Source organism: Synchiropus splendidus, chromosome 17 (genome assembly GCF_027744825.2).
Source record: "Synchiropus splendidus isolate RoL2022-P1 chromosome 17, RoL_Sspl_1.0, whole genome shotgun sequence".
NCBI lineage: Eukaryota > Metazoa > Chordata > Actinopteri > Syngnathiformes > Callionymidae > Synchiropus > Synchiropus splendidus.
The window spans coordinates 7,358,732-7,379,269 of NC_071350.1; the positions used below are offsets into that span (position 1 = coordinate 7,358,732).

The 20,538-nt window shown below is 40.7% G+C and overlaps 1 protein-coding gene across 2 annotated transcripts in view; it reads left to right on the forward strand.

The window, feature by feature from the left end:
• The window catches only part of opcml (opioid binding protein/cell adhesion molecule-like), a 330,675-nt gene that overhangs the window by 270,477 nt on the left and 39,660 nt on the right, over positions 1-20,538 (forward strand). For both annotated transcript variants that reach the window (XM_053847035.1, XM_053847034.1), the window contains one exon: positions 4,264-4,389. In XM_053847035.1, the coding sequence (XP_053703010.1) occupies positions 4,264-4,389 (126 nt within the window). The remainder of the gene's footprint in view (positions 1-4,263; positions 4,390-20,538) is intronic.

Sequence of the window (20,538 nt, forward strand, 5' to 3'; positions counted from 1 at the left end):
ACTGCATCATATTATCATTATAAGTACAATAAAATAAAATAAAAAAAAAACATGTACATAAACTTTGCTATGGGGAAAAAAGAGTTTGAGCATAATAATTAAAAGTGTAGCTATAATTATTGTGGGTTAAACTAAATGGAAAACATAAAGAATAAAGAATAAAGTGCAATTTTTATTACCTTTAAAAAATAGGGAACAGATAGAATGATGAAGCTCTCAATATTTCTATGTTGTATGGAACTTTTTTTCTTTACTTTGCATGATGAAACCATTATTTTTAGTGATGCACAGATGAGGCGACATCAAACAACGTCTTCTGTTTCAGAGCTCAGTAGTTGGAGCTTTTGGTTTAAAAATGTCCCAATAAGCAAGAGCAGAGTGTGCCGTCTAGTGTGCCTGAAATGAGGACACTGTTTCATGAAATCTCATGAATCACATCAGTTATTGTAGAGAAAAAAACCTCTACCTTTATGGACACCGTGTTTTTGACCCCTTGGACGAATTCAGTTTTATGGTACTCCAAGCAGGGAGATACATTTATTTATTTATGTTTTTTATTCATACATTTATTATAAAATAGTGATGTCATACCATCCTGTTGTCTACTCCCACCTCTGTTGTAGTGCTGCCCCGCAACTGCTCGAGTCAGTCACCATGAAGCGGGAAAAAAAGTCTAATAATAAATGAAGACGTAAGATCCTTGCTGGATTAACCAGTGAGGCAGTATCGTGTGAAGACATCAGCATTACCCATTTCCTATTTAATTACCAGTGGAGAACCCTTGGCAGTGCCAGCATGAAGAGTGACAAGTCCCCCGGCTCACCAGTCACACCCTCCGGCGGCGGCTGGAGAGCTGGGTTTTTAATCACCCCGCCGGTGGCATTATCAAGCAGCAGGGGCCGTCATGCGCTTGGCTGGTGGATGTTTTTCCATCCATCTCTGCCGAGGTCACCATAGCTAAACAAAAAAAATGGCTGCCTCTTGTTGCTTCACACCCACGTACATTCACTACTAGGTAATAAACAGCTGCCAACTGGATAGAAGAGCAAAAATATACGTGTCTCTTTAGTTCTGCAAAACTCATTTGCTTCAGGAGTTGTGAATATTCAAACTAGACGGTATTACCTTCACGGAAGCAGGCAATTGCAAACCCCGTGACACATTTAACTACCAAACTGTGATTTACCTGTCCAGTTTAATGGTGGTATTTACTAGTGTTCCAGGAAGAATGTGGCAAGTACAGTGGTACCTCGGTTCTCGACCACAATCCGTTGCAGACGGCTGTTCGAGAAGCGATTTGATTGAAATCTGAATCGATTTTTCCTATTACAATGAATGGAAAAAGAAATAATGTGTTTCAAGCCTTAAAACAGGCTTTTGTAGGAGTGAATGTAGAGTGTCTGCTGCAGGTGCGCTGTTCCTCTATGTGTGTGGCCGCTGCATGTGGGAGGGGTTGCCGAGTGAGTGACGTCTCTCCAGAAGTGAAGAGGTGCCCGGTGCGTGTCCAGCTCTGAATGTGCGCTTCTGTGCAGTTTGGCTGTGACAAAGTCATAAACCAAGTCACTTAGCTCTGTCCCAGACTCGCCTCATCCCTGTCCCAGCTCCAGCCCACAACAGGACATCAAACCCTGGAGTGTGCGCTCCAGCCTCGGAGGTGTGGAGAGCGAGCACCTCCCCTGTGACACTCTACCACGGTCCAGTGCGGAGACAGGAGAGGTTTTACACCTCAATATGAAGAAAAAACAGTCAGTAAATGTAGCTAACAGGACACGTCTGCATACAGAGGCTGCGTTACACACAATAACAAAGCGCGTCGTGGGTCAGCTGATCGGTCCGCGCACGTTGTGTTTTTTTCCGAGGCGTATGAAATCTCTAAATTTTTGTGTATATATATATATATATATATATATATATATATATATATATATATATATATATATATATATATATATATATATATATATATATATATATATATATATCAGAGTGGATTAATAAGCCAGGATTAAACCCACCACCCCAGCACTACAATATATGGCGCCCATCCCATTGTGCTAACCATATAGCTTTTTCCTGTCATGTCATACATAAATGGTCTAGTTCAATGCGCCATTTTTGCCCATCTGTATTGATGCTACTTTCCGCAGTGTCCTGGCTGTGGAGGCAAGGAGCTGTCAAATCAGCCAGTTTGTCATCATCACCAGTGAGTCACGATGCTCCGCCCTTTTGTCAAAATGTGTTTTCAAAATGATGTCGTGAATCCTTACATGCTGTTGTGATGGGAGACAGAACTTGCATATCGTTCCTCGTGGACGTATGACATATACCAGCGGATCATGTTTATCAATGGTCACTGATGTCATTCTGGCAAACTGTACCACAAAAAATATAAAATCACGGCGACTCAGTGTGACTTATCTGATGGACCTGCTGTAAAAACTCACTTGCTACTTGCTGGTGTGCAATGACTTCATGCACGGCAGTTGTGCTTTGATTAAAAAAAAACAAAACATTTTTTTATGAGTAAATGAAACTTCAAATGAAGACTTTCTACTACACCGAAAATGTTTATATCAGCAAAAGATGTCCGCTATACTTCCTTCGAACACATTGTGATTGGCTGAGATCTGTGGCTTTATTGAATCTCAAAATGTTCATCAAAGAACCAGCTTTTATATATACAGTGAGTCCCTTCAGTCTGGATGGAAGTGAGCCGGATAATTTCTCCCCTCTGCATATAGTCAAACACACATCTTCCAGTCATTGTTGCTAACCAGTAATCCCATTGTAAATCACAGCACCAACAATGGCCAGTTATGCCGAAGGTTACCATGGTGTCCAAATGTGCCAGCTTTGAAATCGGTCCTGCATGGCTGTGACACATCCATTCCACCTAGCTTTGCCTTTGGGGGCTTACACCACGCACACATGCTTGCGGGAATCCTCCGCTCCATTACATTCATTTTAATTGGTTTTGAACACAATTCTACAGTTTCAGTGGGCGAGGGTCTAAATAATGAAAATGCTCTGGTTTTCATGCCAGTTTGCCGACCACAACACTCATGCTTTGAACTGAGATGGTCAGGATGTGTAGCTGAAATAGGCATATCTACCAGGCAGGCCTGCTACAACATTTGGCGAGGAGCTTGTTTTCTTTTCCTCCAGGGAAGTACACCAGTTGTCGTGGCAGAGAAACCAGGAGTCACACAATGCAACTGCTGTGACAGCAAACCATGAGTTTGAAGAATTTTATTTATTTTTATTTTATTTTTTTTACGCCTGCAGCAGTAACCATGTATCTACAGTGCTGCCCCATTTATTAAAGAACAAAGCCCATTATGGTGGCATGTCGTGGGTGTTGAAAACCAGGTTCCAAACACACCTGCAAATAAGTCGCGCAAGCACGCTTTGTCTGGATGCATGCGAATTAAATCAGTCAACCGAAAGGTCAATGAGATTTAGCACGGCGCTTCACTCTGCTCCCATCCTCTCACGTTCAGGCTTGTTCCTACCGCTGTGGGGACATTTTTAGTTTTGCGACTTTAGATGATGCCAGTCCTCACAGTGGCGGGGGAGGGGTGATATCTCATTATCATTTATTTTTTATTTTTTAGAACAGCTTTAATGACAAGGCTCGGTGAGATCGGACGAAAACATAACAGGGAACATATGAAATCTGATTCAAATCTGCAGGGGCACAAGATGATACTTGATACCAAATGTGATGAAACTCATTATTCCCAACATGCTTTTTTTTTTTAATAGTGAATTTAAAGGAGGTGTCTGGCAGGTTGAGGTAATTTAGGTTATTTTACGTTATATATAATTTGATGGCGTCTTGTGAGGTGCCGTTTGGGCTGTCAATCATTTATACATTCATTTTGTGCAGATTGTTCGCAGCATGCCTGGGCTACACTGAGCTAGCCAAACTAGCCAAAACAGCGGGATTAGCGCTCTCATTCTTTACGTTTTTTTACGTTTAAACAAATGTTTGAGACCTTCAAAATCAGCTCGGATAACAGAAGACATCAATGCTCAGATCTGCTCGCTGCTTGTCAGAATGTGCCGCGTTTCCATCTGCACGGCGAAAGACGTTCGCTCTTGTAAAACACCGCGACAATCAAGGGAGCTGAAGCGCTTGTCAGCTAATTTCATGCTAATTGGTTCCCCGCCCGCCGCTATTTTTAACCTCATCAGCGCTCACATCTGCAGAGTTAATCTAAAGTTATCAATCATTATTTTCTGCCTTTTTCCCCCCCTCAGTACCTGCCAGGATCACAAACATATCCAGGGACGTCACAGTGAACGAGGGCCGCAATGTCAATCTCATGTGTTTAGCGGTGGGTCGACCCGAGGCCAACATCATATGGAAGCATCACTCACCACGAGGTAAGTCACTTTTCTTTTTTCACATGCAGTATCGCAGTTTTTACTTCAAAAGGTTGTTCGATTTGAACGGGACGTGTGCTGGGAATAATGGGTCGCATCTGGTACGGATCCATTTGCCCGATCCAAAATGAATACATGGCCTGGAAGTATGACAGATAGATTCCCGATCGCGGCCGACTAGTGTGCGTGCAAGTAGGGTGTCTGATTCCTATGTGGATCTGACTCGTAGCCGGCTGCTATCTGGTTAATGTCAATCACAAATGGAGGTGATGAAGACATTGCTAATGCTACGTAGCATCCTACTTTCTCAATGTTTGTGTCACATAGGTGAGGGGGCCCTCAGATTCCATTCAGAGTAAAATCCTGATAAATTCAGGAAAAAGAACATGTCCCAAGAACATTACTGGAACCAACAGCATGTTTAAACAACTGAATTACAAATGGTGTTTCTAGAGACAAGAAAAGAGAAAGAAATAACAGAAGGTAAACAAAGCTTTCTTTCATGACATTTTTGCAAATAAATAAATGCAGAGCTTTTCCATCATGATTTCGTGACAATCATGAAAAAACGCTGAGCAGTTTTATGAGCGCCCTCATGACAAAACCTGCTCACAATGGGGCACATGAGCATAACTTTAAGTATAAGCAATAAGTATAAGTTTTTTTTTCCTTCCTTCCACAATTAAAAATATGTTGACGAAATTGGAATAAAAAAACAAATGGACGAATATATGGCACACATAATACAGAAATGCTTCTGTGAAAATAAGATCAGAAGGGAAAAATAAAAAATGAAATAAAATAATGATAATCATAATAATAGATAGATATATAGATAGAGAGATAAATTAAAAACACAGTGTAAAAAAACAACAACTGTGGACTCCCTTAGAATTTGACCCCCATCAAATATTATGATGAAAAGTTTTGAAAAATTTCCATGTCTGTTTCAAAAGGTGCAGCTGCTTATATGTTTTTAGTTTATTATTTATTAAATAAAATCTATTCTATAAATAATGAAAAAACAAAACTAAATTGTTCTTTTCTATATGACCTCATCCTTCTCAACATTGTCGGTCACAAATTCATCCAATAAAAGACAATAAACAACAAATTAACAGTGTTATCATTAACACAGTGAGTCCAAAAATGTTTTTCGCCAGTGCAAGCTCAATTATTAAATAGATTTTCAGAAGTGATATTACATTGAATTTATGCTTATACTACTAAAAATAAAAATAAAAATAAAAATAAAAATAAAAATAAAAATAAAAATAAAAATAAAAATAAAAATAAAAATAAAATGCATAATAAATAATAAAATAACTGCAGGAGATCTGCTGCCCCCCTCATTTCTGAATCTGAAGTTGAATCTGAATTGTAACACCACGTGAAGTGTGTGGCTGATGTGCGTGCTGGTATAAAAGCAGAGTGTGTTCCTGAAACTCGCGGAGGGCTGTGGAATGTTTTCAAAGTCAGCAGAAAGGGTTTCACGTTCTTCATTTGTCTCATCTGGATGGAGCTGAACTACACCGCCTGGGGCATCGACAGACACGTCACGGTCCAAAAGTTACCCCCCCCCATTTCGAACTGCTCCACAAATGTTGTTGCTCAGCTCAGGAGAGACCAGCCAAGAGTTGAAACCTTTATTCCTCGACCAGACTAAAGCAGGTGATGATGATGCGTCATCTGGAGTCACCAAACCAAACCAGTCCAAGCTTGATCCTGAGGAGGCACCACACTGAAGTAGACTGCATACAGAAGAACTCAAGAGAATAAAGTCTGCTCTTTTTATGCTAAATTATATCATGAATACAATTATTAATACAGTCAGTACTCAATCATAATAACAAATCAAATGAATCATAAAAATATTGGAAATGAAACACCCACACAGAAAGAAGAATATATTTAAAAACATTATAGTTTACCTTCAACCTGACCTCTACGCTGTTCTCCCTTTATTTCAGAGGAATTTTCTTTTCCATCAAATATTCAAACCAGATCAAACTTTTTTTTCTGGTTCTGTCCAACAAGTTTTTTTCAGGCAGACACAAACAGCAGTACCTCAGTAGCGGAGGCAACTATATATCCAGACATCAACAGTTCCACGAGTGTTGAGCCTGAGGGGCTCAAGAGGTGACAGTGCCACCTTTCTTCACTGTGAAAACGTTACTCTTTGGTTCACTCTACGTTGCTTGTAAATCAGGCCAGACTGCTGCTTCATCACGGAACCTGACAATACTCTGCATGAAAACACAACCATTGTCAGGTAATTTTTCATATTTACCGTGTGTCAAGCAAAGCTTGTGCAAACATTAACTCAGTATAAAGGTGACTGAACTGTTCCTCCTACGCATGTTACTGATGCCAGCTTTCCCCCACAACACACCTTCCACAAACGCTCCACATGAATATTCGCCTACATGTAGAGCAGACGCTTGCAAGCAGCAGGGAACTAATCTGCAGCTCTCGCAGCGATGAGAGGACTTAGACGGAATTATCCAGCACCCGAATCAGTCGACAAAGACCCTTAGCTCTGTACTGTTGGTGCTGAACCTGAGGGCCGCTGGGAACCTGCAAGAGTTGGCCACAGGCCACAGTGGGTTCTATCAGTTGCGATGGAGGGAGCCAGGAAGGGCATGTGTGTTTGCATGTGTGTTCTAAATGAGTCAGAGCTCTGCTTTGCACCGTGCACTTGGCAGTGTGAGTCATGCGTAGCCTCTGTAGGATCAGATGTCGAGCTTCCAACGTTGCATGATTCGTACAGACCAGCTGTTCGTCTCTGCTGTGCCCAGAGCAAAACGCGCTTTCACAACCACATCTCTCCCACTTTTAACCAGAGGTTTACTTCACCGCTCAAACTGCAGGTGAAGACTTGAGAGATTCAATGATTTTGGAAATGAAGGTTTCATTTATTATCTATTATCACTTCTGTCATCAATGTTGCTATGGCAACGAGAATTGGCCAAACCCAGAAAGAAATTTTGAGGACTTTGTTTTTACCCTAAATACTATAAATGCTTTTGTAAATTGTTAAAACTTGAGTGTAAAGGTAAGTTAAAACTTGAGCTTTAACAATGTCATTAAAGGTAGGGTATGCTATCGTTGAACAACTAGTCAGACTCTCCTCAGAAGCCACGCCTCCAAGTCTCCGCAACACTGTACGCTGCTTGTGTTTTGTAAAACACTGGACTACTTTTTCAGGGAGACAAACTGAGCAACAATGTAGTTTTCTATAAGCAGGAGCAAAAATGAGTTTATTAATGAGTTGTTTTTTCACCATTAAAAAAAGGGGGCAGGAGTTGCGTGCCAGATGCACTGGGACAATCACATATAGGCCCCTAATCACACTCCAGCACAAGCCCTTTTCCCCTCTTTTCTCCTGTATCAGGAATGCTCCTCTTTTTGTACCCATTTTTTGTTTACTCTTAGATTCTTGAGAAACGAAACATTCCCATGCATGATATGTAAAACCCTGGACCAGCAACTTATCATACACAGCAGTTTTTTTGTTACCAGACGACACACTTTGCTCTGATATTTTTTTTTAATTTGAAGAACTATTTCAGTGAAATATAAATATCCATAGTGCCATCTACTGGCCTGTCAAAATTAGGACAGCGTTTCATGAAGGCTCATCATAAAGGTTATTTTTTGACAGCTATCTTGCTTTCATATTCATCGGAAGCCATTATCATATTGATCTGAAAAAATCGATTCCATGCATAGTTCCTTTTGTACTCTGTACCATATATTTGTAGTCACCTTGTTCCAGTTACTTCACTGAATGAGTATCCTCTCCTCTTATGCCGCTCCAGTAGTACACAGCATCCAAAATCCTTCTTGCTTTTGCCACAGAGGTTGCCATTTGAAGGTAGGCGTCTTTGTCACGACCATTGACTGAGTAATATACACTCGCTGTTACTTTGGTCACCACTCATTTATTTGTAATACACACACATGCCCTTGTTAAGTGCGTAAAACTCATTTAGCTTAGCTACCTTTAACAACTCGGAACACTCAGCGCTAAAAGAGCAAATTGCTAGACATAAATAAAACAATGGTGGTTGGAGGACAAAATGAATGAGGATGTATGGGTTTTTACACAATGTATTTTATTTCATGTAAAACTGCAACCTTTTGGAATCCTGGGCATGTTACACACAGATAACTGCTGCGATGTGGTGTTTCCACATGTTCACATTCTTAAATCCAGTGGATTGGACCATGGTGTATCGCCAAGTATCATCTGTGTAGTGTAGCAGTGTGTCTCACAAAGGGTGGATGCATGGTTGTTGTGAGGGGAAGGACATTTAACTTTATGCATCGCACATCAAAATGGCATTTTTCATTCACCAAAACTTCTGAAGCATCATTTAGATGCCATAAACTTTGTGGCATTTCTGAGCTTTGGATAATCTTGAAGTGTATCCCAAGCATCTATGGTGACCTTGTGATGATTTCTCACATGGAATTCCATTTAATAGCAGCACATTACATGGCGCATACATACAGACAACCCCCCCAAATTATAATTCCACTTATGCGCTACCTGTTCTGATGTTATTATGAATGCTAACTTGATGTTTTTATTTTGTTCCTGTGGTCAGACTTATCCCCCACAAGAGCAGCGCTCCCCTAAAGAGTATTCTCTGTGCTACGAAAATAGAAGGTGTGTTGATCCGGTCCAGATGACTACGGCTCACTAAAGCCTGAGACAGATCCCAGACAGACGTATCCCTAAAGGGGGCCACACACCTAAGGATTTTCAAAATCCCCATATATGCAGCTAGGAAGTCTGCTGTTGATCATCTGTGGGGTAAACCGGTTATCCAATTGCAGCGCAACGCTCACGTAAAGATTGCGCCTCACCACCGATGAAGATGCTCGATCTCCTGGCGTGATCACACGTCATGACACACATCATGTAATGGTGGTGATGTGTCTTTGTTTCTCTGACAGATGGCGTCTTGACTGGCTACATTCCATTCTGTGTCACAAGTTGGGAGCGATCGGCTCTCCCCACAAGCATAACTGTTTTTAGTCGGAAACATCGCTTAACAATACAGATTGTTGGCTCTGTTCTCCGTCTTTCAGAGTCAATTATCATGACACTTTTAACATCCCAGGAATGAGACATGACATTCTCGCTTAGGATAATCTTAGAAGAGTAAAATAATTGGTCTTTTGTTTTCTGTTGGAAAGAATAAATAAATACTTGCCATGTTTCACTTTTCCAAGGTCCATTGCTCCATTGTAGCGTCTCATTTCATGCAGTGATTTCGAGCTCCATAACTCTGGACAACTATTGAGCATGATATTAGCTGGAAAAGAGCCGTTTGGCCAAACTGAGACTGGAGCTAAAATGGCATTAGCATCTGGAGATGACATCTGCAATCGGAGTGTGCCAAAAATCACAGTCTAAACAGGAAAACAAAACTTAAAATTGGGTTGGACTGTTGTGGCTTGTTTGTTGTATTCAGACTTGACTTTAAGGTCATTTCCATTTCATGTATCAAACAGAGTGGCCCAACATGTCATCTAAAGGAGCCTTGTCTTTGTCTGAAGAAGCCCAACACTTCAAGTCAGAGGTTTTATTGCGGCAGACGGAAGCTGGAGCTGAAACAGAAACACTGTTGCTAAGTTAGGCAAGTGCCACACTTGAAATGCAATACAAAGGCCTTTGGGAAGCTTGAAACACTGCTGATGTGTGCAAATAGTGTGTGTCGACAAACAGGATAATGGGTTATCTTCCTTGACATTTCTCGTTGACGCTCTAATGAAAAGAAAGACTGTGTGTGGAGATGTTTGGACAGGCAAGGAATTGTTGCTGCCAGTGAGAATTCTCAATGTTTACTTACAGAGTGGAATTTCACCGACTCACTGTTGACCGTTTCATGTTTGTCAGCAGAGATAATGGAGTGTTCCATCCGCGGATAGTGTTTGTGTCTTCCAAGGTGCCAGCAAAGTGAGCACACTTCTCTCTCCCGCCTCAAACACATTACCAGAAAGCCACAGAATGTCTGGTGGCCATTTTTTGTGGCTTCTTTTCCTTCCTCTCGTTTAATTTTTACTTTGCAGCCGCCGCTGTGAGCGATGTATGAGGTGACCACGCGGGAAAGGCAACAACTGGGAGGAAATTGGGTTTCGGAAAGGTGACACAACATCGGGCGTACACCACTCCCATTTGAGGCGCTAAATGTAAAGTAATTCCTTGTCAACCTTTAATATGATCTGCGAAGCGTTTCGCCATAAAGTGGAACGCTCTCGTTCCCGTAAATCGCCCGGTAGATGGGGAAATAAGTAAGCGCTGATCATAAATTCGCCAGCAATTTGGCCCTCTCTCGATACATGCACGTCTTTATTTGGCGCGTTGCAAGGCAGCACCGGTGTGTGGGGATAACATAAATTATTCAGCAGGGACTGTCTGGCTGTCGGCCACTAAAAGGATTATAAGACGCGTTGTTGTAGATAGTTTATTTAAGGTACAATTCAATGTGCATCAATTGGAACAATTGAGACTCAATGGAGGTAAACAGATTGTGTCCTCTCTCCAAAGAGCAGTCATTTCCTGCTTTTCTGTTCTTAGTCTGAAACTTCTATTTCAGAAGCTAATGTTAGTTTGTTGCTAACAGCCAGCAGTTTTCACAATGAAAGGCAGCTGCACCAGAGTGACACGAGGCAGTAAATCATGTCATGATACGTGGCAACATCTGTCACTGGTAAGTTGACAGTCGCAAATTCGAAGGTGTGCGTAAACTGTGAGTGTGGAAGCGTCATTTGGAGGCCTGCAGTTTGAAAAATTGCCAGGGCGTTATCTTGAGTGACAGCTGCACTGGAGCCGGAGAGACGTCCTCTTGTAATGATTCCCCTGATGAGAGAGTTATGAATGAGAGTGCAGGAACCAATACATTTTTACATGGGGCAAGTAGCTGGCGACGCAAATGTTCCTCACATTGGCGGGACATTAGTGATGCGGTCACTCCTCCTCAATGTCCAGGTTAGATTGTGGGTCAGGATGTTGATACAGTAATATTCATCATGATAAGAAGAAAAAAAAAATATTACAGCCAACACAAAAGTTGTGGGATGAATTCCATGCCATATGAAAGGAAAGCAGTGCAAGTCCATGTTGAGAAGGCGTGATTCTTTCTCTTCCTCTCTTCCTTCTTCTCTTTCCTCTGGAGGAAGCCATGTCAGCTGCTATGAACATGATACTGTGTGATCGCACGCCAAAAACACATCTCTTTTGTGTCTTCTTTTCAATAATGCCAACGTGTTATTGTGTGCTATAAAGAGAGAAAAGTAAGAGTTTACATGTCTAGAGTTTTAAACATCACAAAAAATAGAATTTAAAAAAGAACATAAAAAGAGTTTTACTTAAAAAAAATATATATATATATAGTAAAATGAAGGTTCATGTTTTGGTTAAACTGACTTTGATGTCTGAATCCCCTGTATCAAACTATTTTTGGACACAAACAACAATAAACAATCGACAATATAAGATTTACAATTTTTTAAAATAGACTCAGAAAGTGCAAATGTGAGCCAATAAAGAAAACACACACACCAGTGTCTGGACACCTGTAGATGTGTGACTTCTAACCCTGAACAGATGTGACAAGGCAGTGGTGAGTCGTAATGGTTTTTTTCCTTGTGGAGAGCCCGGCTGCATGTTGCACGCAAAGATGAAAAGGTGTGACGCGGTCATTGTTGGAAAAAAAAAAAATCGAAAATGTCTCATAGAAAGAAAATTCATTTCCGATGCAGTAACCTCAGATATCCCCAATATATATGTGTATACTCATAGGTTCAACTGTGATGCTGAAGGCCAGTTTCACCCGAAATACTATCAGTTTTTATTAAAAACAATAATGCTAAATGTACAAAATAATTTGATAGTCTAAAATGTACTTCAGAGAATATGTTTTTCCGAAACCCGTGTTACATATTTACTCACATTTTTGTAGTTTTAAAGGCTATTTAACAGCTGCCTCATGTAGCATCACATGATCTGGTGGATAATGCTACATGTGGCATGTGATTTTGTGGAGTACTTGACTCGCATATACTAACAGCTAAGGTGTTGTGGGTTCAGTTTTATTTTGGCTGAGGTCAGTACGTTCTGAGTTACAATATTTCCTCTCTTTTATTTTCCACACGTCTTTATTAGCGATTCATTTCTGTTCACCAGTAATGATTTAAACGTCTTACAAATGATGAACCCTGAAAATTCTGTTACAACAAACGTTACATCGCCCGTCATCCCCTGACTCAGGATGGCCACAGTAATCGTTGCAGCCTGCAGCGATGTAGCGCGCACACGGTCAATACTACAAATCCCCGAATGCGAGTGGATTGACATGTCTGCCTCTGTTTACACAGTTTATCATCATCACTAGAGAAACTTGCTGCTATCAGTATTTAATCCACAGTTTTGGTGTTGGAGTGAAGACTGAAACTAAAGGAAGCGTGAAGATTTTTAATCGCACAAGCAGTGCGCCACGTTCACCTTCAGCAAGGACATGGAAATGTGAAATTCATTTCAAAATGAAGAGGCGCCCTTGACTTTTTCCCCGGCGTCCGTGACGCAGACCCGCAGAGAGGGTCACCGTCATGACGTACAAAGGTGCAGAGGTCCGTGGACAATAACACTTCCCTCTTCATTAACTGAACACACACACACACACACACACACACAAACCTCGTCCGCGAAGACAAAGCCAATTATCGACTTTTAAAACACAGCTTAACAACTAATGTACCAAACAAATGAAGGCAATGCTGATCATTATTTCATGCTGTTGCTTAAAGCACAGTGAATTAAGAGACCACGTCCTTCGACCAACTTTCTCACCCAGGAGAGAATTGATATTGGCTTTTTTCAGAACATATTTTGAAACCATTTATCATGTTTATGAGAGCCCACGGGACATAAATGACATATTAATACGAAGTAATCTGCCAAAAACTGAATTCAAATGAAATGTGATTTTTGTTCTTGTAGATCAGAATGTGGATGCCTTTGGGGATATTAGATTGGAAGAGTTATGCACTGTGTATCTCTTCTAAATATTCGCCATGGGCCAGAAACTGGCTTCGGCATTTTCATTATTGTTGAATGCAAATGTTGTACCTGGTGGAGTCCGATTTAGATGCAAAAAAATTCAGGAGGGAGGTCATTTTTGCGAAATTAAATTGTTCAGTTAAGAGAATGTGTAATTGAAATGTAATGTAGTGGATGCTTTCCAAGTGAAGGTTATTGGAAGGTTGTGATTATTTGTTTGCACTATGGCACTGGATTTTTATGCCAGATACCTTGATATTGATACAATACAATACACTATGGGTTTAGTGAAAACTAGTAGAAAAGTAAGTGTGATAGGACAAATGGATTTGGAAGGATGGATTTGGAGTGTTGGTTTCAGCTGAATGACTGGTCAGTATGGATTGGGGTTTGTGGTCAAGTGGTCGTAGCTAAACGTTGCTTGAGCTTTACATGCCGGACGACCAAGATGATCGATATTATTGATTCAGGGCTGTTAATATCTTAAATCTTCATATTTCAATATAGACCTAAACAGCCCCAAACTATAGTTATTGTACGAGGGATGAGGATGAGTATCTATAAATCCAAGTCCATGAGTTTGATTCGGAAAGTGTTCGTTTTTATTTTGCCTCATTAAAGAACTTTAAAGGTTTTTCTCTGGAGTAAAATTAAATTAATATACGCCATACATACCAAGTGACATGAAACTGAATATGTAGAGTGAATAGGGCGCCACCCCATGGCTCAACGGTAATCTCAACCACTGTTTTTCTTTTATGATGCCTTTGGAGTAAGAATGTGTCGTTGAAATGTGGCAGCTTTATGTAATGTAATTTTATATTTAACAAACTTAAATATAATTGACTTTGTGCACACATAAGCCGCACTGGTCTTTTAGCGGCAGGTGCAGAAGTACAGTCTACAAAGGTCAGTGATTTCTGTGTACCAGGTTAAAAATGTGCATGGATCACTTCTGAATAAGGTTTGAAGACGGGGTTCAGCCTTGATATGAAGGATCAATGTTGAAATACACTTGGCAATACGCAAACGCTCATCATACTGCCCATATAATTTGACATGTCGTATCAGAGCCGACCCTTCTCACCCTGGTCATGGACTGTTTGTTCCTCTTCCCTCTGGCAGGAGGCTATGGTCCATCCAGACCAGAACCTCCTGTCACAGGAACAACTTCTTCCCCTCGGCCGTCAGACTGTTGAATTCGTGAAGAGCCTTGTTATTTTATTTTATTTTATTTTATTTTATTTTATTTAGTTTTTTTTTTCGTCAGCACTTTATTCCAAAACACTTTCCGAGTTGGTGGGCTCCCCACTGTCCATGGCAATAAATTTGATTCTGATTCTGAGCATCATTACTATATTTTGGGCAGTGACAATAAAAAAAATTGAAATGAAAGATACACATAATGTTATTAGCCTGAGATTGTCTTGTCACTGCAGAACAATGGAGGTTACCTCCCCATGCATGGACCTCACATAGAAACACACTGAGTCGCCTAAACTCCTGGCTTAGACTGGTATAAGCTTCATGCTTTCATCAAAGTTTAAACACGTGGAATCTTCCACATAAGTGTGCTTAACCCCACTGCATTTGGGGTCGGACACATTGAAGAGGGACGGACACATTGAAGAGTGCTTTCCGGTGCACCACAAACTCCTCTTCAACTCTGGCTCGATAAATCCCACCTAGATTTCATCCTCTGAGGAGCCAAAGATTGTATCTGTTGTATCGTATTAAACATCAGCAAGGACAAACCTCTGATTCCCAAAGAACAATTTCTGTGGTTTAGTTGTGCCTGAATCAATAGACTTTGCTTTGCCAACCACCATCCAAGAGAGAATAGCAAGGCTCAGCATATAGTCTTTCAGGACATGCAAGATAAATGAAAGGGGGGGGGGAAAGCAGCTGGAGAGAAACTGTCATGTTTTTCTCGCCCCTTATGGACTTTGTCAGAGCCACATTCAAAACAAAATCCTTGGTGGAAACACCCCAAAACATTGATGTTTGTTTTCTAAAAGAAAGTAATCTTAAAACCGTGCAAGAATTGCAATAGAATTACAATAGAAGAATTGCATTTTTTTAACGTAAAGAGGAACACAATTACTGCTGCGACCTCGGGTGTTAGAAAAGCCAAATAGTGGATTTAAAATATTTCATAATCTCCGATTTGCTGAGAATGCGAGACGATATTACATTTACAGTCAAATGCATACAACAATAATATTATTAACGTATGATTTTGTAGCAGCCAGAGGGCAAGCAGTGTCCTTAACTTTGAAACAAAGAAAATGGTTCAAGAAGTGTAACGTATTCCAAGTCCAAAACTCCACATGGGCTTCACCAGCATACAGTTGTTGTTTAACAGCTTTTAGTTGGTAGAACCTTCCTCACCTTCCCAATACATTACACTACATACTAAAGAGAACAGGACTCATTTGTATGAAATGGTGCGTAATAACACAGTAATAATAACAACCATGTCACAATAGTGGTGTTGTTGTGTTCAATACAGTTGTGATTAACTGTAAGTACGGGACAGAAAATGCTGATTTCTTGAATCTGGAGCCTTTATTTTGCACTTAAAAAAATGCAAATACAGTGTTTTTGTTTTTTTTTTTGTTTTTTTTTCATTTGTCTCGTAATAAAAGATAAAAGAACATCAGCCTCTATGGGCTGTAAGAACATTGGCCTCTTATTCCTGTAACTTTTTCTTGTATAATGAACAGTCGTCGGCATGATAACAGCAGTTCATGCGATAACAAGACATCACCCTCTTCATTAAAAAAAAGAAAAAACAGTGGCGATCACAAGTACCTTTTTCTTTTATCATGCCATCATGGAGACAGTTCCTGAGTTCCTGTCCTTGTTCAGGCAGAGGTGGACGTTGCATCTTCCATGCTGCTTGGCTGCTTGTGACATTGTTTGATACTCTTCTTCTGTTCCATCCGGTCATTCCTTTTATCACACTCAGCCGCTGGAAGTATCCTTCTCTTCTTTTTATTTTCACTGTGCTTCTACCACACGGTTTTGTTGCCTGTGACATTGTTAGATCCACATCTTCCTCTTCAAGCCCATCATGAAGTTTTTGTTCAGTCTTTCTTCATTATGGTCTGAATTAGGGCTCCAATCTTTATCCAACACTTCATCATCTGCAGACATCAACTCCTCTATGTCACTCAAATGGCCTTCAAGGAAGCTCAGGACATCTTCAGCAGTGAATTGTTTAGCCGTCTGAAGTGCAGAAATATAGGCGCATCAATTTTCGAGTACATTTCTTTATATCACAGTTCATAAGTGGTAAGTAAATATGCTTCAACAGATTTATTACTTAAAAAGAAAATGTGTATGTTGCGACCCCTGCACTGTGTCTGAATTGTTGTCGTGATAAAGGTATGCACCAGGAGGTGCAAGACACAAATCTGACCGGATACAAGAGCGCTTTGACTGAAATATTTACTTTGATACGATAGGTCTCAGGAATGCTTGTATCAAATTTGATGCATTAAGTGATGGCCAGCATTTCACTGTGGTGTTCACTGAGTTTGTCAAGGAGCAGCGATGATTTTGAAAACCTTTGGCTTGGTACCAATACCAGAACAATGAACAGCTTCTTTGATGGGACATTGTTCAGTTTGGGCTCAGCTACTCTTTCTATCTGTGTAAAATAAATGTGCGTACTTGTAAACCATCCTATTTCACGTTCAAATACCAAGCAACAAATGCTGTCAGCTAAAAAGTCCATCACTAAAATTGACTTGATTCATGATGTTACATATGATTTTGCTAGTAAAGTGGCACTCAATATACCACTGCATTTCTGTCACACAAAAAAAGAACAATAATTGGTCACCATTTTATTTTTATTTGACCTCCGATTGCTTCCCACTTTACTTGAAACTGCCATGTTAGTCGATGGTCGTAAAGAGAAACAGAACGTAAAACCAGCATCATGCAAACAAGGGGTTTTTATTGTGCTTGTAAAACGGGGTTTATCCACACTTCATTAATCGCCGTCACAAAATTGGGGAGATGAACTGCATTGCTATAATAGTCTGAGGAGTCAACATGATGATGAAGCAAAAAAGACTCAGAGTTGGTCTTATAAGTAGAGGAATTGTTTTAGAATACAAGCTACTTGTTTGCGCATAATTGTGGAGGGCAACTCCCCCCAGGCCGTGAATGTGTGTTGATAAAGTAACCGTGTCCCTCTGATGATGATCCAACAGAATAGTCTTGAACCAAAGGCTGTGGTTGTCCTCATAAATATTGCAACAGGAACACATGCTTTGTGAAACGCACAATACTAAGAGGAGTGGAATTAACTGGGCTTAACAAACCAAAGAAGCTGACGCATCGACTAAAGAGCGGAGAGAAGCGTATGAGCCGGAGCCCCCGGTGAGACAAGATGATCAAGCGAGCTTTTGACCTTCGACAGGAGTCTCCTGTGGCGTTGTTGACGGTGGAGATCGAGCCTGGATACTTGCGCTTGACTCGTATCAGGTGTAATATTTGTCTCAGATGGTCTGAAGATGGATAATAAAGGCATATAAACTGTGTTTCAACATCTTTTCGTTCAGCTTGATTCTTGGACATCCACTACCATGGCGTCTACGCCAGTCTAGGCCAAAGCATCAGCATGCCTCATCTATATCCTATACTTACTGTTGAGAATTCCTCTCCTAGCAGCGCCACCTTAGTAGCTGCCAGAGTAATTACATGTTAGTTACATATGTTCAGTTGTGAATAGCAGCTACGGATATTTTCATGTTGATTTTTTTTGCTCATCGCACGTTCTGGAAGTCATCAACGATTTAAGTTTCAGTTCTCTTACATATATAGTAAGTAGTCATTGTGAACTTTCATCGTTGCTGCGTGCGTGGTGATGAGCTGCCAATGTTCGCTTCAACTACGGCTGGTTAGTTTGAGTTACGGAGCATTGCAGTCTACATTGTCACGTTGCGCTATGCTGTTCAGGCTTTTAGCTAGGAGGGCGTCTGCAAAACATGAAAAAATGGACCTTGGTATATGGCAGCATCTGGCGGCCAAGCTCCGGTCGACAATGGGGCGTCCATTTTTTCATGTTTTGTGGACGCCCAGACGCCCTCCTAGCTAAAAACCTGATGCTGTTTGCGTCTGTGTCCTGTGGAGCGGGGTGAAACAGTTGTAGATTGTTTAAGATGACAACTCCACCCGTAGTGTATGTGATCTGAATGACGCAGTTTGTGCTCTGCATTATTGTTTTATACAGTGCTGATGTCACTATGGTCATGCTGTTTATAGAAACTTCCTTGGTGATCATTACACCGATATCTGGCACCAGTTCTGCATCGGTTAATATCCTATTGACCTGCAGTCACAGGGTTAAAACCCAACACTTACTGTACACACTCTGTGACTGGCAGAGGTTATTCTTCTTCTTATTATTATTATTATTATTAGCATTTGTATTAGTCGTAGTAGTTGTAGTTCAGTTGTCTGTATTGCGTTACAGCGAAGACTTGAATTGGCATCTGAGGGTGTAGTGTCTTACATAATCGAGTACTCTGGATGGTGTAAGTTTAAATGGTAGGCGAATGAGCACTACAAAAAAACATAGTGGAAATGAATGGCGTGGTGGAGGTAGGAGTGCCTTTTTAGTTAATGCATGTTTCACAGACTGCAGCTCCAGCCCTTGATACCTTCTGGTACTTGTGTGGTGTGTTAATAATGGATCAGGAACTTTGACCTTCCTCACACTCACGATCATCAGAATCATCATGGATACGAGGCTGGTTGAGTCCTCCATAGTTTTGGTCTTCACCATGACTTATGTGCCAATGAAAACCACCAATATTCAACCACTTTGTTCACCTCTTTTATTGATAATGAATTAGTTCAATAGCTAGTGCCATGAATTTACTGTACAGTCCCAGCTTTCTTGGTCAGGTGGTTGAGAGAAGCGCCTCTGTAAATAGAAAATAACTTTTACGGGGATGATTTACTGACTCAGTTATTTCTTGAGGACAACATGATGCCTCTCCATGGTTGTTGAGAGAAACAGAAACCAACCCCGTTGTCTTATTCCAAATTTGTCTCCTGTCTCCTTGCAGGGTTCGAACTGCGGTCGTCATCAGTTACAGTACAGGCTCTTTGGAGTCAGGGTATTGATTATGGTTTTCACAAACAGCAGCGCAAGAGTCAGGTTCCAGGTTGCTGTTGCTTGTTCTGGAGAAATGATGTGATGAGAGAACGCATTTTGATCCATATTCATTATGGTATTTTAAAAATAAAAATAGGAAAGGTAGTCAAAGAACAATGTTTTGCAGACAGGAGGGAGGAATGGAGGAAGGCAAAAGAAGGATAAGATACAAAATAAAGTAATAAAGAAAGGGGAAAATGGATTTAAAAAAAGAGGAACAAGAAAAGAAGGGTGGAATTTATAATGAAAGAAAAGAAAACAGAAATTTGGAAGGTGGCATGAATGGAAGGAAAAGGGAGATGGTGAATCAGCAATAGGCAGACAAGAGCAGTGGAGGGGTTGAAGGTGGTTAGCAGGCAAAAAATATGGGTGAAAGAAGAAGAGTTTCATTGAGCTGGTTCCTCAAATCCAAAGACTGTAGAGCCGAGTGTGCCATCAAGTGGGCTGCGAAAATGAGGACACCGTTTCACCTTAGTGATACCAACCGCTGGGTCATGCTCACCCTTGAAGTGCGTGAAAATATTTGATCTTAAAACAGGCAAAAGTTTGGAGAACAAATTATCATTCCAAGCCTTGCCTTAAAAGTTGTTCCACATGACCACAAACGGTTCATTTCCTGTATACAAAGCAGCTGTTAATATGCAGAAATATGAACGTCTGTGGTGGAAAACCACAATATCACTCTGTGCTTAAGCCAATTATCATAACTCAGACGGAGCAGAGGTTTGGGAATATGGTGGAGTTGCCCATTGGTCGCCAGCCAAGCCCGATAAATAGCAAAAAAAATAAGGGATATATCATGAAAAGAAACATTTCCTGATAACCTATTGCTTGGCCTGTGTACATCTGGGAAGTCTCCAGCTTGCTTCGCTTTCAAATTTATTGGCCAAATGCATTT